The 27,621-nt window shown below is 37.6% G+C and overlaps 1 protein-coding gene across 1 annotated transcript in view; it reads right to left on the bottom strand.

Moving 5' to 3' along the window:
- Positions 1 to 27,621, bottom strand: part of adcy2a (adenylate cyclase 2a) — a 125,235-nt gene that overhangs the window by 49,365 nt on the left and 48,249 nt on the right. Inside the window, exon 3 of the mRNA XM_084435542.1 lies at positions 14,955 to 15,116. Within this exon, the coding sequence (XP_084291668.1) occupies positions 14,955 to 15,116 (162 nt within the window). The remainder of the gene's footprint in view (positions 1 to 14,954; positions 15,117 to 27,621) is intronic.

Raw genomic sequence — 27,621 nt, 5'->3', positions numbered from 1 at the left:
ATACATACAACACCAGACAAAGAACAAGAGAAGCACTAGGGTATGTATACATAGGATAACAAGAGTTAGTAACAAGATTAGTTGCTATGGAAACAAACCAGGGTAACCATGGGAGCAAACAAGGTAGCTAATGCAACACGGGAAAAAGGAACTAAACACAGGAAAGGAACACAGAAAGAATAGGAACAGGAAAACAAAATAAGAATCCAACACAAGACCAGATCACGATAGAGCCCCCTGCCCCCCTTAGTGAGTGGATTCCAGAAGCTCGTAAACAAACATAGACATAAGTCCAGGAGGGAGGTGAAGTGGAAGCGGATCAGGGGGAGGGATGGAGGGCCAGGCCCATGAAGTGTAAGCAGGACTGGAGACTGAGGCGGATCGGGGAGCCAGTGCTGAGCCTGCAGAGCGAGGTGGCCAGGTCAGAACCAGCAGAGCATGTGGCCAGGGTGGACCTGACGGGACAAAAGACCATCTCAGCAGAGCTGGAGACAACCACGGCAGAGCAGATGACCACCACAGCCGAGCAAATGGTCTGAACACCCCATGTCAGAGCAGAAGACCAGTTCAGCAGAGTAGACTGGACTGAAGATCCCCACTGCAGAGCAGAAGACCACCACAGCAGAGCAGACGGGACTAGGTAACACCAGGGCGGAGCAGAATACCACCATGGCAGATCAGATAGAACTGGGACAGAGAGCACAGAGAGCTTAGAAACGGCCATCACAGAAGGTTTAGAGAAACCTTCCTTGGCCAATACAGGACAGGGAGAGAGTTTATAGAAAGCCTCTGTTGTCGTGTCAAGGCAGACAGGATGTTCATGGACTACCTACGTGGTTGTGTCAAGGCAGACAGAAAGTTCAGGAACAACCTACGCGGTCATGACAGGGCAGACAGAAGGTTCAGGGACGTCCTCTGTAGTCGTAACAATAGTTGTAAACGTCACAATATTCTTCATTTAAATAATTCCCACCCCAGGAATGCGTAAAAAAGGGGGAGACCCTGGTTGAGTAGCATTGTGAGAGTGTTTTCAAGATGTCCAAGACGTTTTTTCCACCCTGTATTTAACACTGTTGTGGAAAGGGGTGTGACATTTCCGAAACATGCTCAAAGCGGTTGACCAATATCAACACATTGATACATCCAACCAATCAGAGCACACTGGACTTTTTGGAAGGAGAGGCTTCATAGAGACAGGAACTAAACAGAGCATTACTGACAGACTGGGAAGAGATGTGCAAAAACAAACTCAAGACTTTGTAAAAGGGCATAATAGACCCTGGTTAAATCCATTAAATGGACAGGCTCATATTGTAATGGGTATAATTTTGTAAGTGATTATAGGTACCCTGGAACCCTACAAAAAGGTTATTATGAGTAATTTCCATGCAGGTCCAGGCTGGTTTATGCTAGTTAGTGATAGTCTAGAATAGATGATGTTCAGTGGTAAAACTTAGCTTGTGAAACCCTTTGACCAAGAACGTTTTGCTGGTTAAACTGCTCAAAAAGCCTGTTGTGGTCCAATCTTCAGTCTTTACTGGAGACAAGCAGTGCAGTTTTTTTTTTTTTTTTGGGACATCTTACTGTGAAAGCTTTGCATTTTGAAGAGATGTCCCAAAAAACAAAAAAAACACACAAAAAAAAAACCAGTACATCCTGGCTCTCATTTGTTCTCACCTGTATACTGTAACTGCATATTAAACATAATCATACATCATAACTACTATGTACAAGTCATTATATTATGCTAATGCAATGCTCACATTTCTAATTAAAATCTTGGCCACCGATGCAAACAATTGCTGGTAACCGGTTTACGTGGCAGCAAAGATAAATAGCTTTTCAGTCAACTAATCTAAGTTATTCATCATTTAGCACTCTTGTTCAATGCAACGTAATACACTTAACAGCTTATCTGGAGCATTTTACAGTGAAGTGCTTTACCTAGAGACACAACAGTGATACAGGAACTCAGTAACCCCTGACCTCTGAATTATCAGCCCTGATCGATTCGAAGATCCATTTCAGCCTATAGGAATTATGTATCTACTTTTAAACAGAGACAATGATTATTTTAATATTACTGACATAACCAAAAATCCTTGTGACAACAACCCTCCTAAGTGCAGAATTATTTAAAGGCACATGCAAATGATTGATAGTTTACTCATAAATCTATAGCTTATATTTATTATCTAATGTGTAAAGCTGTTAAGACAGACTCAGGGTTTTTCCTACATTGAAATTTTTTTGGCGGCCGCCAAAACGATTTTTTGTCCCGCCAAAGCCTTATTTGATCTGTAATTGGGTTTTGTGAGTGAAGCAGGCTACTGACGGAGTGACGGAGAGAACGATCACAGCACCGCGCGGATTCTTATATGCATCGCGATGCGGACGTGGACGATTCTGAATTGATTCACAAATGTCAAAAAAATCAAATCTCTAAAAAAACATAATATTGACGGAACGCAAAAGGCGGAACTCTAGCGGACGTGCAGTGCGCGTGCAGTCTGTGGCGCGCACTTAACAGACTCGCGCACATAACAGACGCATGATGCCTGAGCGCCAAATTCGAACGGCACCCTCTTCGTTAAAAGCTAATGTAAAATTGGCAATTTCATTGTTACCTATTTAGTATTTTTTGTATGAAAGCTGCTTTCAGTATTTAGTTTTCACATCAATATACTGTAAACCGATCTGTTATACTTACATTGTACTGCCCTGCAATATGTGCAATGCCAGTCACAAAAAGTTACATTTTGACTGTGCTCTCTGCAGATGTTCATTCACTTTTTTTGTATAAGCTGTTTTTGATTGTGGTATACAGCAAACATTTCAAGTCATACCTCTTTATTATTTAGTTGTGAATAAGAGAGGCTTTGTATGTTACTAATTATTCAGAATATGCATAAGTCCACAAGCATTATATGTGAGCTGCTGGTACATAATTCTATATTTTTGAACGAAAACTGTTTGTGAATTTGCTACAGGCCTACAGCAAAATGTTTTTTGTCTGAAGGATTATATTGCTCATTGGAAATAACCAGAGGATGTTGGTTAGAAGTCTATTATTAAATGCTAGAGATTCAGAATATGCTGAAGTTTGTATTAATTTACAAGTACGCTGCTAGTACAGGCACATATTTATTTTCCTGTTGGTTCTTTGCAATGTTCAAATAACTTCCATTTGTTTTATTAATAAAATTATAGGAAGATGGAAGTAAGTTCGTTATGGGTCATCATAAATACTTTGCTTTAAAAGTACCAAGTAAAAAAAAAAAAAAAAACGTTAATAATCGATAATCGTTACCCTCTGAATCGTAATCGAATCGAATCGTGAGGTGCCTATAGATTCCCACCCCTAATCTGAAATGAGAAAGTAAGTGTGCTTACCTAATTTAGCAAGAGTGTTTAGTAAAATTTAGCCTTAATAATCCACAGTATGTATAGGGCTATGACAATGTGTAGTAAATTACCTAAAAAAAAAAAATCACAAACTGTTTCTTTGTATTTATTTTAAATTTAACATTTATTTTCAATATTGGGCTTGCGGATCACGTGGGTACTAGGGTACTCTTTGCTGTGTGTGGATGACCATGTCGGTCAGCCACCACCGAAGACCAATTTTGACCCAGGAAAAACCCTGAGACAGGAGCTTTTGAATCACATTTACTCAACACAACAGCAAAATGCTACAGTAAAATTTATCTGAGGACTAGAATTATATTAAAGAGAATTACAGATACAGTAATACAACAGGATTACTTGGAATAAAAATAGATTTAGATGCCTGCTAAGTTTTTCATTATGTTTTGCTGTTCTTAGTGGTGGAAAAGGATTGTCTCTGCATACCTTTCGAAGGATTCTTCCCTTCAAACTAAAGATATACTTAAGTATATTTGATTGTGCTAAAGTTAAACTATTCCAAGTATAATTTAGGTACAGTACGCTTTAAATATCTTGCATTTAAAGACTGATATTATATAGAGATCATACTATCCTTACTAATAGTGATATTAAAATAAAAAAAATTGACTTCATATTAAGAAATGTGCATTGTGCAATAAAGAAGTACTTCAAATAAAGTTTCATTTAATATAAGTCTCAAGCGATATGTCAGTAAATATGTTAATGGATTTGTAGTATACTGTTGTATAATATCAAGAAAATGCAATTACCCTGCCGACTTGTCTAATGTAGATGCCTTTTTGTTACACAAATTTAGCCAATGTATTGAATATAATGCATTGGGTACAATGTTTTTATTTATTTATTTTCTAAGAAATGCCTTTTACTAGCCTCATACTAATTCACAAAATGAACGGAATGCATAGCTGATATAAAAACAATTGGATGACTAGTAATTTCCTACTACTTAATTCTGAAAAAACAGAGATTCTAATTATTGGACAAAAAACTTCCTCACATAATAACCTTGAATACTGTCTAACACTTGATGGCTGCTCTGTCAAGTCTTCGTCGTCGGTTAGGAACCTGGGTGTGCTCTTTGATACCAATCTTTCATTTGAAAGTCACGTGTCTAGTATCTGTAAAACCGCATTTTTCCATCTTAAAAATCTAAATTACGTCATATGCTCTTATTGGCAAATGCGGAACAATTAGTTCATGCGTTCATGACATCAAGGCTAGATTATTGTAATGCTATAATGGGTGGTTGCCCTGCACGCTTAATAAACAAATTACAGCTGGTCCAAAACGCAGAAGCTTGAGTTCTTACCAGAACCAGGAAGTATGACCATATTAGCCCAGTTCTGTCAACACTGCATTGGCTCCCTATTAAACATCGTATACATTTGTAAATATTGCTGATTACTTACAAAGCACTAAATGGTTTAGCTCCGCAGTACTTGAACGAGCTCTTAACGCATTATAGTCCTTCACGTCTACTGCGATCTCAAAATTCCGGCCAGTTGATAATATCTAGAATATCAAAATCGACTGCTGGTGATATATCCTTTTCCTATTTAGCACCAAAACTTTGGAACAGTCTTCCTAACATTGTCCGGGAAGCAGACACACTCTGTCAGTTCAAAGCTAGACTAAAAACACATCTCTTTGACCTAGCATACACATAACACATTATAGACTTTTATAATTCAATGTTAGGCTGCATAGATTAGCCAGCCGGAACCGGGAACACTTCTCTTAAATACTGTGTACTTGTTACATCATAAGAAGAATGGCGTCTACGCTAATATTAGTCTCTCTGTTTATCCCGAGGTTTACCACAGTCCACCGGATCCAGGGCGTATCCAGATCTGATGAAGGACCTGTGCCTGGACGCGATGACAACACAGTCCTGAAGTGTCAACTAGTCTCTCCCCTGTGAAGGCCTCCCTCCCCTCCCTTTACATCTCTACAGATAAAGCGTTGTCGGGATAGTTCACGTGGCTATGTGGAAGCGATAAAAATTCTGTATTATAAATTTTAAGGCCAGACAAGTAGTTTGTTGAGGATTGGTTTGTAGGGAAGGACTACACGCCTGCGCACATATATTCAAACGCGCATACCTATAGACTGAACTCATAATACGCATGTGCACACCATCAGCCTTCTCACAGGTTCGCGTTTTTAAAGTTTCGGCAGAAAGAACTTAAGAGTTTTCTGTTAAAACGGTGTCGTGTTTGTGGCCCCTAAGTTAATACTAATGATCTAATATATATTAAACTAATGATCGTTGCGACGGAAGTGAATCAAGTGACAATAACTTTATTCCAGTGCTGCTATATCTAGAATCACATCTGTTAAAGAAGATATCGACAGCGCATTAATTTTAAAAGAGGAACAGAGAACCGCGATCAAGGCATTTGTTGATCGGAAAGATGAATGAAGAACATATGTCACTTACTCCGTTGCTCTGATTGGTTGTAGGTCTATCCAATTGAGTGCAGAGGCATTTTCTTTCCTGATTCGGTTGAAACACGCCCCATAATCACAGCCCTATGGAGCAGTATCAGACTCATATTCTGACTAGAATCTGAGTATGACGACGTCAGGCGAGGCCTTGAGAAGGATCTTGGAAACTTTGGGAAAGTTACAACTTGCGTCAATCAAGAAAATTAGAACCTAACTTCTGTGGGAAACAACAGGAGAATAGAAGACTGATTGCCTCTTTGAATAATTTCAATTCATGCGTCACATTTAAATCAGCAGCGTAATATGCAAGACCGTCAAACCGGCAAATAATTTCATTGCGTTTTACATCAGGAGCAGTTGTGCAGTATATTGAGAGTTGAAGCACGCAGAGACAATTGGCACGTTACGAATGGTTTTATTCCATCCGCACGCACTGAAACACAAGTAGTTCTGCACGTTCACATTCTTCAACCAACGAACGGAACTGTCAATGTTTTAGTGTGTGAAGAATTTAGTGTGACAAGAATACAACTAATGTTATGCCAGTTTATGCAATGCTTCCTGCAGCGTTAATGACAGATCATGTCAGGTAAAAGGGAATCAAAACATTTTGCAGATGATAGGCTAAATAGGCTAAATAAATGTTAAATCTGCTGGCTTTATTTCTCTTTAACAGCTTCAAGTTTAACGCACTTTCGTGTTCTATACAGGCCATTTCGCGTTTATTTTCACGCACCACTTACTGCGCATATTGAGACTTTTCTCTGCGATTCGCAGTCTTTAAATCCGTATAATTTATGCTGTCATCGATAGAAAAATCTGTTTGCTTATAGTAATACTTGTAATAGTAAAGGAAGAACACAAAGTAATCCCAGTTTTCCATAATGCATATCTGCAACTGGTAAAACGAGTGAGCTTGCGTGTCAGCGTCCTGGGTTCGATTCCAGTCCGTAGTGGTTCCTACATTCAATGTACATATATCTTGTTCCCTTTTTCTCACATGTTCTCCGGATGAGTGAGTTACTGGTATACTGTGGTTGTCTGTAAAATGTCTGTAAAAGGTCAATTCTTCAGCTGTGCCATTATTTATAAAGATTACTTTATTGTATTTGAAGCACACAATAATGATGTCATTAGCACACTTCAAGTTTACTTGGAATGCCAATTGCAATGTGTTTTAAAATCACTAAGTAAAGGATAGTATGACCTCATGTTTATTATCTGTATAATATGAATGTATGTTGAACAATCTTACAGTGCAATTGAATTGCGATTATAATGTCACCAAAATACATTTGAAGTTTATGCTGAGTGAAATCTGCATTTCAGAACTTAAATACAAGAGTAGATATTTAAATATGTACTTAAGCATACTTGAAATAGTTCCACTTTAGAACAAACAAGTATATTTAATACAACTTTTATTGAACTTCAGCACTGCTTTTGGACAACTACAATGCATTTAGTACTAAATTAATTCCAATTTAACAGACTTTAAGTATACACATTTATAGAATGCCACAAATACATTTAGTTTTACTAAAGTACATATGAATAAATTGTGCTTAAGTATACTTTTTTTTTCAATAGGGGCATCTCTATCATTTTGTTGCTCGAGTAATTCTGTTTTATTCTCTCTCATATTTACTACCAAATGACATGCATGTATCGTTGGGCGGGGCGAAAGAGGCAATGATGTAGAAGTAGGCATTGAACTTCTTCAGAGGTGGTCTTTCATGGCACTATAAGACCATAATGAGACAATATGTGAAACGAGTCGTTTTGGCAGCTTCTTTTCAATAAAAGCTTGTTCTTAAACTAACAAAAACAAATTGAGCTCTGAAACTTACAGGATGTTTTTAGTACAATGACCTCTTATATGTCAAAAGGTCAAGGAAAATTTTATTTCTCAATTCATGACCCCTTTTGTACAGCACTGCAATATACCTGCTGAAGCAATATTGGTTTATTCATTCGTTGTAAGAGTTGTTACATTTTTACCTACAATTATTGTTCAACTCAATTATGAAACTGATTTAAAATACACTTGGCTCGCAAATATGAGAAGGTCCCCACATATCACTGTTCCTTATTGCAGTATGAGTTTGTGTTTTTGTGTGTACGTCAAAGGAAGAGAAAACGGAGAGGGTCAAAGAATTATGTGCAATTAAATTAAATGATCAATTCTTTAGTATCCATTCAGTTAGAATTGCATCAACCCATTCATCATTTGGATTGTATTGCTGTCCTCCCATCCAACACCCATTTAAACCTGGGGCTCTACCATCCTAATTACACACTAAAGTGCATAAGTTGTTATTTGCTGAGTGCCCCATGGCGAAACGCTAAACCACAATGAAATGTAACCATGCCTTTCAGCCAGTGACACCAAGATCAGATCCAATCAACTCACCCTGAGCATCACTTATACAGAACAAATAAATTGAACCATTGGAGCATTATAACATTCGTCTAGCAGAATTTCAGCTATGTGAATTTTGAATATGTAATTAGCAATCAGACACATAAACCAGGGGCCCACCTAGCTTAATAGCTGCTTCTCATAATAGTTTGAAACAACAAGAAAAGCAAATTTTGTATTATTCTGTATCAAAATAATCATGTTGAATACAGACATAGTGTGTCTAGTTGCACAAAATAACAGGACATGCTGTGCAGTTTAGTTAGGCAGGTCACAGTTTTGACTCACTTTTAGAGTAAATTTATTTTTCAACAACAACATGTCATGTTAGATATAAGAATCATTGATAGCATTGATATGAATCATTAACTTCTTTTTTTTAAACATTTGCATGGATGGAAAAAATACCAGAGACTGCAATGACAACAGACACCCGCACTGACAAGCGCTTGAGTGAGGGGGTTATGAGATAACCCCTCCCCCTCATAACCTTTAAACTTTAGTTTAAAAGCATACAAAGAAAATTTTATCGGCCATCACTTCTAGAGAATTATAGCGCACACACTGGACCAAGATTAAACTTTCTAGACTGCATGCGTCGACCGCTTGCATTCTCTCACATTGTCCAATGGGGTATACTTTGAAAGGCTACACGTTCAAATGCTAGCATATGCATAAGAAAACTAATTATGCTTAGGGCTTTATGTTCTTCCAGACCTATGTATCTTTCTTGGTTACTTGAATCACAAAAGGAAAGGTTTTGAAGATATTCTCACTACTCTTTCAAACAATGAAAGTGGGGCTGTCAAGCTTCAAAAATGACAAGCACACACACACAAAATAAAATAAAAACATCTTAAAGTAGTCCATGTGGCCTGTGTGCTAATGTTAAATAGCTTTGAGCACAGATTTCATGAATCATGCTGAAATTAGAGAGTATGCTTGGAATAGAAGTCCACCCTGCTTCACCAAAGCGCTCTCGTGAATTATGAAAGAGATTTCATAATCGAAACTGTAATTTTTGAATGGACAACTTTGACTGTTTATATGCCCTAAACGTTCATTTTTTGTGTGGTTAGGGGTACAAGTGTTCCACTAAATTTAAATATTTATTGCCAAATATATACACTGCCGTTCAAAAGTTTGAGATCGGTACGATTTTTTATGTTTTTAAAAGAAGTCTCGTCTGCTCACCAAGGCTGCATTTATTTGATAAAAAAAAAACAAAAAAAAAAAAACAGTAATGATCCCGTGGTGACCTCAAAAGATCTGCAAATCAACACACTTTCCATGCAAGACAATAAAGGGCCTTGTGTCAAAGGACAAATGGTAAGACAGATGTGTTCCTGCATTTAACTCGTAATCCAACTATCCCAACATGTACAGTATATATTCCCGTGTGTACAGTATATGCATGTCCCAATGTTATACTTTAGTTATGTTAGGGTAATTTTAAATGCTTATTTCCAGATGAGACTGTACCACTCCTTTATGTCTTCCAATCCTGTCGTATTTGGTCTTAAAATTCCCCTCTCGTTATGCCTTAATTAATGATGTATGTAAGACGTTTACCATACTTTGGGGTGAAACTGTATCAATTCTGAGACCATCATAAACTTAAACAACAAATTAGGCTGTAAAGGAGACAAAGAAAAACTTTTTCTGGCAAAGTTGACGCATCCATGTGTGTGTGAATTTGTCCTTAAAAGATACTTAAACTAGAATATCGATGCTCATTTTTCCTTCCTTACAGATGAGACACCTTCCTGACTTTAAGCAAAACTCGCTTTCAAGTTAACCTTGTTTAAATTTCCCGTGGACAACATGATCTCTGGAAGAAACTAAGCTTCAGCTCACGAATGCACAGAGAATCTCCACACACACACACATCCATCCTTACTCAGCACAAAAAATAAATAAATGCAAGTATTAATTTGATCAATCATTAGATGCATTTTAAGCTTATGCCCCTATTAAGGTGATGTGATTCTTTGCTGGCTCTCAAAGGTTTGTAAATTTTGCCATTCTCTGATCTTCGCTCTTCTTCTTTTTCTACTTTTGTTATTCTGTATATATATATATATACAGTATATATACATCATTATCAATCATACACTCACCTAAAGGATTATTAGGAACACCTGTTCAATTTCTCATTAATGCAATTATCTAATCAACCAATCACATGGCAGTTGCTTCAATGCATTTAGGGGTGTGGTCCTGGTCAAGACAATCTCCTGAACTCCAAACTGAATGTCAGAATGGGAAAGAAAGGTGATTTAAGCAATTTTGAGCGTGGCATGGTTGTTGGTGCCAGACGGGCCGGTCTGAGTATTTCACAATCTGCTCAGTTACTGGGATTTTCACGCACAACCATTTCTAGGGTTTACAAAGAATGGTGTGAAAAGGGAAAAACATCCAGTATGCGGCAGTCCTGTGGGCGAAAATGCCTTGTTGATGCTAGAGGTCAGAGGAGAATGGGCCGACTGATTCAAGCTGATAGAAGAGCAACTTTGACTGAAATAACCACTCGTTACAACCGAGGTATGCAGCAAAGTATTTGTGAAGCCACAACACGCACAACCTTGAGGCGGATGGGCTACAACAGCAGAAGACCCCACCGGGTACCACTTATCTCCACTACAAATAGGAAAAAGAGGCTACAATTTGCACGAGCTCACCAAAATTGGACAGTTGAAGACTGGAAAAATGTTGCCTGGTCTGATGAGTCTCGATTTCTGTTGAGACATTCAGATGGTAGAGTCAGAATTTGGATTCATTAAACAGAATGAGAACATGGATCCATCATGCCTTGTTACCACTGTGCAGGCTGGTGGTGGTGGTGTAATGGTGTGGGGGATGTTTTCTTGGCACACTTTAGGCCCCTTAGTGCCAATTGGGCATCGTTTAAATGCCACGGCCTACCTGAGCATTGTTTCTGACCATGTCCATCCCTTTATGACCACCATGTACCCATCCTCTGATGGCTACTTCCAGCAGGATAATGCACCATGTCACAAAGCTCGAATCATTTCAAATTGGTTTCTTGAACATGACAATGAGTTCACTCTACTAAAATGGCCCCCACAGTCACCAGATCTCAACCCAGTAGAGCATCTTTGGGATGTGGTGGAACGGGAGCTTCGTGCCCTGGATGTGCATCCCACAAATCTCCATCAACTGCAAGATGCTATCCTATCAATATGGGCCAACATTTCTAAAGAATGCTTTCAGCACCTTGTTGAATCAATGCCACGTAGAATTAAGGCAGTTCTGAAGGCGAAAGGGGGTCAAACACAGTATTAGTATGGTGTTCCTAATAATCCTTTAGGTGAGTGTATATATATATATATATATAAAATTTATTTTATTTTTTTTTTGCTTCTCACAGATCAAATCACTTTAACGTTTGATTTTGCTGCATGCTTTTCATACTGTTTAGTACTATAGAATAAGAAAGTTCTTCTTCTTGGCCAGAAGAACAACCTTCCTTAAAGAGTTGATAGAAGTGTACTGTCAGTTCAGTGGATGAACTTCCATGTCTATTTGAAATTAATTCTGCTAAAATTAATTCTGAAGCTGAATATCTAGCCTATATACACTACCGGTCAAAAGTTTTGGATCTGTACGATTTTTTATGGTTTTAAAAGAAGTCTCCTCTGCTCACCAAGGCTGCATTTATTTGCTAAAAAAAAAAAAAAGTAATATTGTGAAAATCATTACTGTCTTCAGTGTCACACGCTTCTTCAGAAATCATTCTAATATGCTGATTTGATGCTCAAGAAGCATTTCTCATTATTATCAATGTTGAAAATAGTTATTTACATTTTTATTTCAGGATTCTTTGATGAATAAAAAGTTCAAAAGAGCAGCATTTATCTGAAATAGAAAGCTTTTGTAATATTAAACACTACAGTTCAAAAGTTCAGTAAGAATTTTTATTTAAAAAAATTGGGGAAGAAATAAAATAAATCAATACTTTTATTCATCAAGGATGAATTAAATTGATCAAAAGTTACAGTAAAGACATTTATAATGTTAAAAAATATTTTATTTCAAAGAAATGTTTACATACAGCAGTAAATGGTCAATCAAACCCACGCAAAGCAAAAAGGTCCGCACCAGTTCGCCAACGTACCTAGCAGGCCTATATCAAACCCCAACAACTGCAAACAGTGATATAGGGCACAAAAAGGGCGACAATACTCACCAAAATTTTGTAATGAAGTATATTCACTAGTTTTATACTGATGGATACTGTAAAAGAAAACATAAATAATCCATAATATTGAATGGCTATATGAAACTAGCCTCAGACTATCAGAATAATGCAATAAAACACCACAATTCACAGGGACACAAGGCACCCGCACCACCTGGGTGATAAATTAAATGGTGAATAAACTATATTAATTTGGTTCCTACCAGTACCAGGCGAGAAAGGTAAAGGTAAAGAGCCGAAAGTTTAACCCACTTTTAAAGCGTGCGATGTTCCGCTTCCGGGGTCATGGGCATGACTTTGTTTACATAAGGTCTCTAGAGAAGGCGGAACAAAGGTTATCATCTTATTTAGACCAGTGACGGTCAGAGTGAGGTCGAAACAGATCAACAAACTTGTCCAGTGTAGACCACTTCCACTTAAGACTGTTAGCTAAAAAAAACGGAATATTTTTTGTTTGTTCATTTGTACATATTAACATCACATTTATTAAAAGAAGTGACATCACAACCAAATTTATGGTTTACATTTTTACAACTACAGCAATGTAGTAATAAGCATTTAGGCTTATAATAAGCTGAGTGGTTGCTAAAAAAAAACAGCTCAAACACTTTATTATTTCTCATACAAACTTTTGAGAGGCCCTTTCCCTCCCAAATATATATATTATATTTATATATATATTTTTTGTTTTGTTTTGTTCTTGCCCAAAGATGCCAAGCAGCAGTTTGCCAAAGTGTCTCTCACTCTTGTGCCTGGGGCATTCCAGATGTTAGAGAATGCACAGATTTCAAGAGTCTCTCTATCCCAGACCAAAAGACATATGAAAGGGAGAGAAAGAAATCGAGACTGTGTGAGAAATAAGGAGTAGAAACAGTATTTGAGAGAGTCAGATAGGGTTCGTATTGTGTAGTCTAAGACAGGAACATTTGCACTGAATGCAGAAATGGACACTGGAAATGGAAAATTCATTGACTTTTTTGTAATTACATTAAGGGTTTCTGCTCATATAAATTTTGACCTTTTACAGAAAATTCTAAATACATATTATTGTACGCCCTTCACAGAAAATGCCTTCTACGGAAAGGTCACATTTGCTTGTTTACGTGTTTATTTGAAGATGGAAGCAAGTTAGATTTCTGGATTTCCATAGCAAGCAATCCGATTGAAAATGAAATCAGAGACCATGTGCAATGCGATTCACATCAAGGAAAATAGAAGAGATTGAAACAAAATGAATAAGGGCAAACGACTTTGGTAAAATCTAATGACTTTGATTTATAGAATATGAAAATGCCTAAATAAGGAACATAATACCAAGGGAAGGTCAGTCTCATCTAATATTTACTGCTAGTTATATTTAGTCTTGGGTGAACAGATGTCCCCGTCTTCTGGGGACACTCAATGTTTTGGATGGCCTTCCTCAGATGGAGCTGTCCTCAGAAATGTCCCCATTTTTTATTGTGTTCCTACAGTGAAATAATATCTAATGCAATATATATTTCATATGCGTCATTTCAAATTAATTATTTTAAGTTTCACAAAAAAACTTTAAAATGACATAATTAGATCAACATTACCTTTGTGTCTAAAGTACACTGAAGCTCATGTTTGTTTATGAAACTGTGAGAATACTAAGCAAAGGAAAGAAAATAATACATATGTTGTAAAAAAAAAAGTCCCCATAATTGCACAAATGTAATACAATAAAGAGATTAAGTACATACAGTCTCTGTTTCTCTTTATTGCATTAAACCATGCTAAAAATATATTTCATATCACATTATTATCAATTCCCTTTTATTTTACATTTCTTTATATGTAGTAACTGTAAGTATTAAGACATTGTTTTGGACGCATGCTGACATCATTGTCAGTTGAGAAGCATTAGTTTGAGGGGAACAAGTTTCACGTGTGTGTTGATAACTAAAGGTTATCATGCCACAATATGATACACAATAGTTCATCACAGCACTACATCATCATGGTCCAAAAAAAAAAAAAAAAGTCCTTCTTTTTTAACCCTTGGATAATAATTGGATAATAACATTATATTTGAGTAATACATTTTCCACTGACCTAGAAATAAATTCTCCCATGTTCCTGTTTTCATTTGAGAAATCTGGTTACCTTAATTAAGACTGATACCACCTCAGTAATTTACGTGAATTATATCAATGAATATCCATCATATTATCAACACACCGAGAGCTTTTCAAAAGTAATTTATCAATATTACAATAAGCACCCAATTTATAAACAACAAAATACATCTCTGGCTTAATAAGCATTTGTAATTGTTCCCACAGACACATGCACAATCACAAGCAATTGGCAATGGTTTCAACCGACAAGGCAAACTTAAGCAGTTGGCGCACAGGGTAAAGCTCACAGCTCTTGGCACGCACATAGCAAGACAGACGGGAGAGCACTGACCTGCCATACCAGGGGCTCCACATGGTCGACTGTAGAGGAGAGGCAGACACTGAGGACAACAGTATGAGAGGACGCGGTGATCACGCTGGCTATGATGGCATCCCTCATGGAGAAGGGAAGCATGGTGTATACAACAAAGATGATGAACAAGAAGAAAGACACCTGGAATCAGAGTAAACAGAACAAGAGACAGTAAAACATTATGACACATAATTTTGGTTATGTCAGGTATTAGTTGCGTCTAAGCAAAAACGTGTTGAACTGTGCTCTCAGTTTTGACAGTTTGGGACAGGTAACTTTAATTTCATTTTAATGCTGTAATTTTATTTCTAATTGAGTAAGTTCCATATCGGTTGGCCAAAATAATGGTTTGAAATTGTGTGTTTTGTTTTGTGCTAAATTTGGCTGAAAAACCTTTGTGACAACTTAACACATTTAGTGTGAAAACATGACCCACTACAGTATGTTAATGTGTACTCATTGATCTGTATTTTTTTCCTGGGCAATTAAAAATGGAAATGTTTGAAGTAATTTTGTTGTAGCTGTAAGAATTGAGAAATTAGGAGATGCCGGACAGTCTGGTTGAAGAGCGACCATACCCTGAGAGGACAAAAGGACCTCTTTGGAAATTAACATTTGAACTAGCCCTCATGCACTATCGAGACGAAAAGTCTCACCTCCGAGTCATCCTAATCTACATCTCATTCCCCCTTCTCTCACCCCCCCTCTCTCATGCTCAGATCACCTGAATTCACCCAAGAAAATGTATAGTTTAATGTGAATGATTAACATCGAGTATTTTTCATGTTTGGTATCATTTAGAATGTCACAGTGTGACTGGTACAAATGTCTCATTTCCAAATAAGTAACACACAAGGTAATAAGGTTTTTAAGAGTTTAAAGATAACTGACATATAAAGGAAGGTGATCTCCTGGCAAATGGTCACACACCCCCAAAAGGTGCAACCTCTGAATGCAAATTTCTTTTGTTAGTACATGTTTCCAAGTGAAAAAGGTCCTGACTATATAATGAAATGCAGCAGGGGATTCGGGGCCTTTTCTGTAATTCAGATTAGCCCGTGAGGCTGAGAGTGAGACCTCTCAGCCTCATGTATTTCTTAAATGTTAGGTTTGCATCTTCTCTCTATTCCAGAGCATTTGATGTTTTGTATCGATTGTCTTTGAATTGATTATGAAATTGGCATGATACATTAGCCTGGCTAATGTCAGACCTCGTCTCATTGAGACGTGGTCTGGGAACCACATGTTCATTTTCTCGTATTTGAGGATTGGTTTACGAATGCCCAGAGCCGCTTATTGGGCGCTACGAATGTCTATCAAATGCGCCTGTATGTAGCTCATAGCCAATCGTTTCAGTTATACCAGATGACATATGTAGAGCGACAGAAATTCGACGATGGAAATTGATTTGATGATGGGTCAGAGATTTATGTGTACATGATGGCTAAACTACTTAAAACACTATCTAAGGCTGCATCGAAAGGTAACTTCGCGTCTGCTGCCATGTTGGATCCATAGATATAAACAAACTGCTTCGGTGTGTCGCATAGATGTCGTCATCGTCTTGCTGCTCCCTCCCCGTTCTGTGATTGGTCCCCTCGCTGAGGCGAAAATCTGGTCCATGGAATCCAGGCTGCCTAGTAGCGTGAAAAAAACTCGCGCTGCACGGCAGCATGGGGAAACCCAGGCTAATGATACATTTACCTGACATAATAAATTGTTACATTTGATTATTCTAACTGACTTTGACATTATTTTTATTAAAGAGTTAAAAGAAATAGTCAAACATTCACTCACATTTAAAACCTTTTCATTTATGGAGTCAGATGAAATAACGAGAGAATACATATTCAAGTGTATTGCATTTAATAAAAAAAAGACTTTGCCTCGAGAAAAGGACAGTAACACGTAAAGACCTTCCACGCTGGTCGGATGCCGGTTTTGGGCCGATCGAGCGCGAGCTTACATAGCCAAGACTTAGGTATGTGCCTATAGAGAAATTGATGTTAAAAATATTAAACCACCCTGGGGTATTAACCACATTCACTGGAGTAAAAAGTGTGACAACTCGGTCTCCCCTATAATTGTGAGCTTGTTGATTGTGTGTTGTGCAGTGTGAGTCAGTGGAACATTGTAAGTCTCTTGTTCTCAATCTTGTGGGTGACAAGTTGTCAAGACTGATGATTGATATGTTTGTTTAGAGTTTCAATGTGTTGGTTTAACTATGCTTATATTGTGTAATTGTGTTTATACAAAGCCTCCAGTGACACCTGCATACTGAAAAATACAAAGTTCTGTCATGGCAGACTGATAGGTCCTTAACTCAATCTGCTTGCAATCACATTATTCTCTAAGGCACAGCTGATTGGTTCCTGCTGTATCAGTAGCCAATGATTATATTGCTCAACCTTCAAATACTTGGGGCCAGATTTGCGAACAGCTTGCCCTAGCGGAAACATTCTTTTGCCGTAAAAAAAATAAATAAAAAAAAATTGACATACAAATGTCTCAGGTTATTCATGTAACAATGGTTCCCTGATTTTTTTTTTTATTTATACAGTGAAGTCTATCTAGTATTTTATTTTTATCTTTGTTTATTTAATTTCCTTCTTGAAAACTAATGTTAAATACACCAACTGTAGCTGAAAAAAATAAATAAAGAACTGTTTATTTAATTTGTATATTATGTTGTGTTTATGTAATGTGTATCTTTGTTCTTATTTTTTAATAACAAAGAAAATAATGACAAAGATTTTTATCTTCGCCACTTTGGACTAAATGTCTCCCATTTATTTATTTTATTTTTGTTACCTTGTAAGGGCCTGATCACACCTAACGCGTTTTTTGCAGTGAGAGGCGCCTGTTTTCAATTGGTTTCCTATGGCAGCGAGCGTTCTGCGCGCTGTTTATGCGCCTCGCGTTTTACCGCCCGCTGCGCCTCGCGTTTTTGAAGTTGAAAAAAAAGCAACTCCGAGCGGAAAAAGCGCCCGACGTCATCGCGTTTTTTTTCACTGTCCAATTGAATGAAGTGAGAGGCGGGCCTTCCGTTTTAGTGATAAAAGCTACAGTTGCTTGAACGCCAGGAGAGTGCGATGATGGAGGATAAACTTGTGGTGCTCTCGCAGGTTACCAGGAACTTAACGACTTCACGACCGTAACTACCACAATGTTAACAGAAAGTAAATATATTTAATAAAAGGCTGATTTGACGTTTACTTGACTGACAGGATAGTTGTTTCAGTGGTTGCCTAGCAACATAAAAAACGCAGCGCACTGCTCGTTCTGTGTGATGGTAAGGCCGTGTGTCCACCAAAGCGTTTTTACTCGCGCCTGGCGTGTTTTTTCAATTGTTTTCAATGGGAGCGCCGCGTTTTTAAAACGCCATGAGCGTAACGAGGCGCTGAAGCGCTGAGCGTTCGGCGTTTTTTACTGGTCGCCGAGAGTTGAAGAATGTTCAACTTTTGGTAAAACGCACCGCTCATCACTGTCACTTTTTACCCAACCGTCCAATCACAGTGGAGGAGGGGCGGGACTAATACCACACCGACCAACCGCGTCCGCCACATGATTCTGCTTGTACAACGTCAACAGATGGCAACAACAATCATAATAACGGAACAAAATCAAGAGCCAGAGAAAATACATTACATTGTATTGACATTTTAATATAGAATCAACACAGAAACAAAATATGTGTGAAATGAGATACTAGTAAGACTTTCGCAGATATTCCGTATCATAACAAGCAAAGTGGATCGGTCTCAACCGTCTCAACTGAAAAAACGCTGCGCTGCCAAAACGCTCTCAAGCGCCCACAGCTGAGCATTTTTAGCAGAGCGCCTAGCGTTTTCAGCTGGCTAATAACGCTTTGGTGGACACACGGCCTTAGGTGTGATCGGGGCCTAAAAGCTGTGCACCTCGCGTTTTCGAACCTGAAAAACGCGTTAGGTGTGATCAGGGCCTTAGGCTTTGTTTTTTAAATATGGACATTAGTTTGGCTGTAATGCTCAGTCACTTGCAAAATAGTATAACCAACATGAAAAAGAATCGTGATAAAATCGTGAATTGTGATTTTCTTGAAAAAAATCGTGATATGATATTTTTGCCATATGGCCCACCCCTATTTCAAACAGGGAAGGAGAAAACCATTAATAAAAATAATTTATGAAAAGAAAATAATAATAATAATAATAATAATAACCGACATCAAAATCCATTGAATATAGATAACTTTTTTTGATAAAAAACAAACAAACAAAACAAAACAAAAACAACAACAAAAAAACAATAATAATAATATTAGAAAATGATAGAAAGCATGGAGTGAAAATACAGGCATTGTGAACTGTCATTAGATGGATGTAATAGAACTTCCCCCCTCCACTGCTGTGTACTTTTGTTTAAGCAGTGTTTGTTTTTCTGGTGATGTTATTTTGCACCATATTTGCACCATATTCAAAACTTCACAGTCATTGTGTTGGGTCAACCCATTGCTGTTTGGGTACATGTAATACCTCTCAGCCCTCGTTCATGAGACGTGTTGCCTCTCATTGCATCTCTTTCCTTTTGGTTATTATAAACATCACTGAGGTAAGATAAATAAATGAATAATAAAAAAAAAAATACTGTATTTTTTATTTAATCTTCCTCAGCAGATCACTCTAACTTCAAAAGTAATTGGTCAAGGCTCATCGACTGCTTTCTTTCTTTGTGCATTTAGGGATGCTCTCTTTACATCAGAGTGCTTCAGATTTCTCAAATGGAACCAGGAACTATTTTACACTTTGCAGTGACCAGCTTATTATTCCCGTGTTCTGGTCAGGTCTCTCTACATTTTGTGGTCTTCTGGGTGTCCTTGCCAGTGCCGTTGTACTTTGGAAACTTTGTCAAAGACATCGACAAAATATTTCTACGAATGACTTCTTTGTGTTTAATCTGACAATCATTGATCTTGTTTTCCTAAGTTTCTTGCCTTTCGGTGTCTATAACTACATGCTTTTGCACAACTCAGAATTTGAATACTTTAATAATTTCACATATTCACTACCCATGTGCGGAAGACCTCTCTTCATGGCTTGTGTCTGTGGAGATTATTATTTTGCTGTGGTTCATCCCATCATCTACATCAACAGCAGGAGAACTGTTATTATTAGAAAGGTAATCGCCATGATCATTTGGTTGTTGATCATTTGTTTTGGATTTATTACGGTCATGAATCCTTGGATTTTTACAAGCACTTTTACATCTACACCTCTGTTTATTTCCCTACCTGTGATTGGTTTTTGTGACGTCTCAGTTTTACAAGCTTTGAGAAAACCTGATCCTTCAGGGAAAAATCATATACATCCCCAAAAGAAGAGAGCCCTGCGTACCATCATTAACAGTTTTGTCTTGACTTTTATCGCTTACCTGCCACCAGCACTTATCTTTTCATTCGGACACAAAATACCAATAAGTTTTGATATGTACTACTGCACTTTAATATTTACTGCAATATGTTCCGTTGTCTTGGGAGGTGTCATTATGCCAGTTCTTTATCTGGAGAGCATAGGTCAGCTCAACATACAAAATATTGTAGAAATAATACAAATGAGGAGATGAAAATGGAATGGTAATAGACTGGAATGCCTAGTCTATCTTTATGGTCTTACAATTATAGTCATAGTCATTACTGAACTTGTCTGAAAATAATACATTTTCAAATAGTAAAAACTAAAGACATTTGTTTTTATATATTAGAATTGTGTTCATTGAATATGATAATATATTTTGTGTTGACTTGTATACTATACAAACAAATACAATACAAATTTTGATTATATACATATACATATACATATATATATATATATATATATATATATATATATATATATATATATATATATATATACACACACACACACACACACACACATCTAAATAAAGTGTCTGTAATAAATTCATTTATCATGAATCATTATCCTAATTTATGTTAGAGTAAAAAAATAAATTAAATAAAAAAACACACACAGTGTAGTGTCTTATTAAGCACAACAAGACAAGCAATGAAAAGTAGCAAACAAAAAGAAAGCAATGACATATTTCTTTCTGGGTAGACCTAAATAAAACCACAGAATGTTAGGGTACAAAAGGGTTTCTCCATTTTGCCTTCCCTTATTAAAAATAAGTATACTTCAAGTTAATTTGATTAAGTATAGTTCAATTATATTTTTAAGTAAACTTTATGTAGTAAGTATACTAATATCAATGTACTAGAAGTATACTTGTAAGTGTACTGTTGCAATACTACTTGGGACTAAATCGGCCCACATTTTAGTGTATTAAAATATACTTTAAGTGTTAACTTTAATATACTTTAAGTGCTTTGCTTTTAACTTTGGGTACATAACTAGTCTACAACTAAGTCTTTCGTTTGTAGTGCAACTATACTACAAGTGATTTATAGGTATACTGATAGTTTACTCAAATACTTGTAGTAATTTTTTAGTTAGGCCCATGTGCTCAGGGAAAATATGAGTTTTCAGCTGCTTCTTGAATAGTATCAGCTTGTCATTTTTAATTAAATGTAAAAATCTGATATCATTTATCTGTTTTTCATCTGTAATATCGCAAAACCCAGCAGTTTTAACAGGGGTGTGTTTATCCACTGTCTGTGTATAGGCTGATTGCTTGAAGAAGCAGTGTATAGGTCAGGGGTGGGCAACTTCGGTCCTGGAGGGCCACTGTCCTACAGAGTTTAGCTTCAACCCTAATCAAACACACCTGAACAAGCTAATCAAGGTCCTCAGGATTACTAGAAAATTACAGGCAGGTGATTTTTTCAGGGTTGGAGCTAAACTCTGTAGGACAGTGGCCCTCCAGGACCGAAGTTGCCCACCCCTGGTATAGGTTAACCCATTTTGTTGTTTGGAGTCACATTCTGTGATTCATGCAAAACATTCCCTCTTTGGATTTGCTGGCACTAAGATGGACTGCGGAGGATTTATTTTCTGGACATACCAATTCAAAATATTTGAGGAAAAAAGGAAGGTAAGAGACTTTGAGAAATGAAATTCAATTAAATTTGTTAAACACTGTAATAAACACAAACCCTTCTTCAGTAAGGACGGAAGCACATGCCATTTAAGGAAAAGGGCAAGAAGAAACTGCACACAGATTTAATTGGTTCTTATGTGTATGATCAACAGCACTAAAACTGAATGCAGACCAACACAAAACAGAAGTGGGAATACTTCTTGGGACTACATAAGGTCCACTTTTCAGTTTAAAAGTTTACATTTAAGTGTAACAGTGGTAGCTAGTTTATGTTTCTTTAGAATTGTAACTATACTGCAAGTGAACTTTAGGTATGCGGCTAGTTCCCTTTCACTGGAACTCGAGCTGCGTCAAAATGCTATGGGAGTGCCTCTGCGTGATTGTGTCATGAAGCACGTATGAAATCAGTCCAATGGTGTGACGGAATGTCAAGTGACGTCATCGACCAGGAAACTATTAAGCACACCTGAACCAAAACAGCATCAGCTTCTGTGTCTTCAGCAAGCGCTCTATGTAAAATCTATATCCCTGAGTGTTTTTTGTCTGTCTTAGAATTTGCTAGGCAGAATTATATATATATATATATATATATATATATATATATATATATATATATATATATAAAAAAAAAAAAAAACTTTATAATGGCGAGCGAACAACAGTTCAATAGTGTGTTCATCCCTGCCCAATCTACATCACGGGTGGAGATACACATGTATTGTGTGTTGTTTGTTTGGGAGCGCCACCCTCAAGGGGGCTGAATATGAGCATTGTGAGCATTGACAGTTGAGAAAGCTGCGCTACCGCGGGTGCTCTTTGAGGAGGGAGCCTCGGCTCGCGTATTAGCGCTCCCACAGCGTTTCGACGCAGCTTGAGTTCCCTTGAAAGGGAACGTCTCGGTTACGTATGTAACCCTAGTTCCCTGAAGAGGGAACGTGACTCTGCGCCACCCTGCCATACTCCCGGCATGCCGTGATCGACTTGCCTATCAGAAGCTGAGTTCCTCTTCAGGGAACTAGGGTTACATACATAACCGAGACGTTTACTAGTTATATACATTTAAGTAACGTACACTGCAGTATACTCACAGTAAATGAATAGATACCGACAGACAATTCACCTGTCCTGTCTTTTGATTGTGGGGGAAAATAGAGTACTCGAAAGAAACCCAAGCCAACTTGGGAGGAACATGTAAACTCTACACAGAAAGGCCTCCTGGCTCAGCCAGGACACAAAGCAAGACCTTCATTCCGTGAAGCAACAGTGCAACCCACTGAGCCACATGCCACCCAACAGTAAAAAAAAAAAGTTAACAGATAAAACAAAAAGTTAAGGATAAAACAAACAACACCCCTCTTCCAAACATTTGTCCACATTATCTTTTACTCTGCAAAACATGCATGTATAGAGTTAGATAGTACAGAGTTTTCTGTCAATGTTATTGGCTTATGATTATTTATAAACAAATAAATAGTTTAGACGTAGTAAACTAGCAAACCTAGTAAACTAACCATATAAATAAATATTAAATACACTTCTATATAAATACTGTAAATTCTAAAAACAAAATATATTCACAAAATGTATTCCATATATTCACTAACCATTTCTAGCAGACCTCTCTTCATGGCTTGTGTCTGTGGAGATTATTATTTTGCTGTGGTTCATCCCATCATCTACATGACCAACAAGAGAAGTGCCATGATTAGGAAGGTAATCTCTGTGATAGTCTGGGTGTTTATAGTGTGTTTTGGACCACTTGCAGCCTCCAATTCTTGTATGTTTGCAACTACTTTTGCATATACCCTTGTTTATTTCCCTGCCTGTCATTGGTTTTTGTGATATCGTAGTTTTTTTTTTTAGCTCTGAGGAAAACCAATTCTTCTGGGAAAAGTGTACATCCACAGATGAAGAGAGCCCTGCGTACCATCATCAACAGTTTTGTCATGACATTTATTGTTTACTTACCACCAGTGTTGGGGAAAGTTACTTTTAAATGTAATGCATTACAATATTGCGTTACTCCCCAAAAAAGCAACTAATTGTGCTACTTAGTTATTTTTTATGAAAAGTAATGTTTTACATTACTTTTGTTACATGTGTTAGTTACTTGTGTTACATTACATTTAGATTTCTAGGCTACCTCCCTTGCCTCCCAAACCAGAAACCAGCTCCAAACAGCATTGCAAATTTGTGGTTGGAATTACAATAGAGAAAGCTACTGACTGAATGTACCACTCTGGCCAAAAAATCCTCCGATGACGCAAAATGACGATTTTTGTGTCATCGGAGGATTTTTTCCAGACAAAAAATACATAAATCTCTCTTCTCAGGGGGATATGAGGGAGGGAAGCACGGTAATTCGAAAATACTACAGGTTTTCTACTGATACAAAGCTTAATGCTAAATGCTGAAGTATCCCTTTAAGCAGCAAGTTGCGTCTTTGTTTGTTAAAAACATATATACAAGACTACAATCATACACATTATTACATGAATAATTGACTAAAGTTTATAGCTAACCACTGTGGAAAATGTATTTAATTCAAGATTGTTTTGCCACTTTTTGTTCAAATGTGTTTTGTTTCGATGGCTTAAAGTTAAAGCTTATATTTTGGTAAATAAAATCAAAGATAAACAGTATACATGTCACGAATTGTGGCTGTATGAATGAGTACACGGTGATAGAGTTACAATAGACAGTCTTTAATAATAAATCAACCACACAGGGAGCACACAGGAGAACACTAGGCATAATAAACCACCACGTAAAACTCAGACGATCCCGGACAAAGGAACAGAATGAATCTTAGGGCTTAAATACATGGGAAATGTAATCAAGGTGAACAGAAACAGGTGTGTGGAAACTAATTAACAGCCAGGGAAACTAACTAGAAACTCGGGCAGGCAAAACAGGAGCAGAACACAGTGAAAATTAAACCAAAACAGACAATCTACATTAGAAAGGTCATTGTTAGTTAATGTTAATTAATGCATTACAAATGCAACCTTATTGTAAAGTGTTACCAATACTTTTTAACATGCCTAATCAGCATGTATTTGTGTACTTGTTTTTTTCTGGTCTTATCGGTATTCCGGGTCAAGTAATTCCCCAGATACTTTACTTCACCACTCATCGTAATTATTTTGCTTATCACGCCGTCATCAACATCTGATGTATATTGCCAAGCAGTATTTGCTGAATAGTGAGAAGTACTATATATCAAGTACACCAATATTTGATAAAGTTGCAAAATTTTGATTACCAGAAAGTTTTTACAGGGTAATGGAGAAGAAAACTGATTTTAAACATCACTAGTGGTCCTAATGAATGTTAGAAAAACCTCCTAGGAACAATAATTTTTCTTTATACATATTTTATTACACAGACTAGAGTAAAGGCACTTTCATCATCTTATTATTTTTTCTTTGTGTGAAATGGACCTCTCTTCTAGGATTTTTAAAGCAGGAAGGATATTTAATGCTTCTTCAAATTAGTATAATTAGGGCCCAAGCCCTGAAAGGGCGAAGGCCTTATTGTCTTCTTTAGGATTATTAGGGCCCAAGCCCCAAAGGGGTGGAGGCCCTATTGTTTATCTTATTGATTATTATGGCCAGAGCAACGATGGTGTGAGGACCCTCTTGGAATTGTTCCATTTACTTTTATCAAACTTCACATGTTTGATAAGAGTCCTGCCCTGACCACTTCTACATGGCAATATTTAGTTATAGTCATAGCGACACCTAGTGGCAATTGTTTTCTTTAGGATTATTAGGGCCCAAGCCCTGAAAGGACGAAGGCCCTGTTGTTTTCCCTAGGATTATTCTTTTTTCGTCAAGGTTTTTGGGGCTTTTGGGGCACTTAACATGCTAAAAAACTCTTGAAAATTTGCACACAGGTTCGAATCAGCAGCCAAATGGCCGGGCCAAAGCTGGTACATGGGAGATCCAACGGCGCCCCCTAGAACGGAATCTAAAATCTTGGGCACAGACAACAACGGATATGTATGAAACTCAGTACACATACAGATCTCATCAACTCAGCTCTGCCCAACAGGAAGTCAGCTATTTAGGGTTGTTTGAAAAACGCATACTCTGGAATTTGATATACTCCTCCTAGGGAATTCATCCCACCACCACCAAGCTTAAAATGAGCGGCTCCACGGGATTTGGCCAGTAAGGGTGCTGAAGGCTTACGTTGATCATACTGCTCAGAGGTAGGGCTGGGTATCGTTCAAAAAAATTTCGATACCAATACCGATACCGATACCTTGATTTCGATACCGGTTCCTGATCGATACTTTTTTCGATACCAATTTTATGAAATCCATTTTAACAAGATTACATAACACATTACCTCAGAAAAACTTTGGTTTTATTTTTTCAGTTTGACTCATGCTCCTTAGTCAGTGCACAAAGGAACAAAAAAAGCACAAAGGAACAAAATATTCCTTATACATAAGGTACAAAATATTTTTTTTATAAAGGGCTCATGCTCACCAAAGCTGAATTTATTTCATCAAAAATACAGTAAAACTTGTAATATTGTGGAATAGTATTACAATTTAAAATCTTATTTGAATATATTTCAAAATGTAATTTATTCCTGTGTTGTCAAAGCTGAAATATGAAAACAGTTTTTGGAAGGTCATTTTTGATCACTTTAATGCATGCTTACTGAAAAAAAATTCTGACCAACACGTTTTTGAACGGCAGTGTACATTCAGTAGGTCATTATTGCAATATAAACACAGTCAGAGTGATCAACAAGGTATCTCATTTACCAGTCGAAGACGGAGCAACTTTCTGCTCTTATGTTTACTCCGTGCACTGTCAAGGGCTTCATCATATCTGTCGCGGTACCGTCTTTGCAGCCATTATTTTACCACAAATACTGCATCGCGCGCTGTTGGCATCGAGCCTGGAGAAATGTAGCCACACTTTTGATCGACTTTTCCACATCTTTAGGGTATTGTGAGTGTGTGTGCTTGCGTGTCATTGAGTATGTGCGCGAGTTTGTGTGTGTGTGCTCGCGTCCATTGGCTCGCGTCTCATGAGAATGTGCGTGGACAGTTTGTGTGCGCGCGCGCGTCTCATAAGAGTATGTGCGGAGAGTTCCGCGCGTCTCGTGTGTGTAGAGTTTGCGTGTATGTGCGTGAGCGAATTTAGGCGTGTCGTTGTGCATTTCATATGTATTTGTTTGAGCACTGACGTTGACGAGTTAACCCCTTAGGTATCGAAATCTGGTACCGAAAAACAAGTCATTTTTCGATACTCGATAGTATCGAGGCAATTCGGTCGGTACCTAAAAAGTATCGAACTCGGTACCCAGCCCTACTCAGAGGCGTAGGCCTGATCAACTGTTTTTCTGTTTTGGAGGATGGAACAAAGGGAACAGCCGTCACCAAGCAGAGGATGTCTCATTGGGTGACTGATTTTATTTCTGCAGCCTATGAGGCACGTGGCTTGGCTTCGCCTCTGAGTGTTCGTGCTTATTCTACCTGAGCAGGGAACGAGACGCTGCGTAGCTTGCCATTCTCCCCATTTGCTTGCTTCCTTCACTGGAAATCTGAAGCGAGATGGCGCGAGCACATCCTTTTGAGGCATAC

The sequence above is a fragment of the Rutilus rutilus genome (assembly GCF_951802725.1).
Source record: "Rutilus rutilus genome assembly, chromosome: 17".
NCBI classification, from domain to species: Eukaryota; Metazoa; Chordata; class Actinopteri; order Cypriniformes; family Leuciscidae; genus Rutilus; species Rutilus rutilus.
The sequence above is the reverse complement of the archived record's forward strand: the minus strand, read 5'-3'. Positions and strand labels throughout refer to the sequence as shown.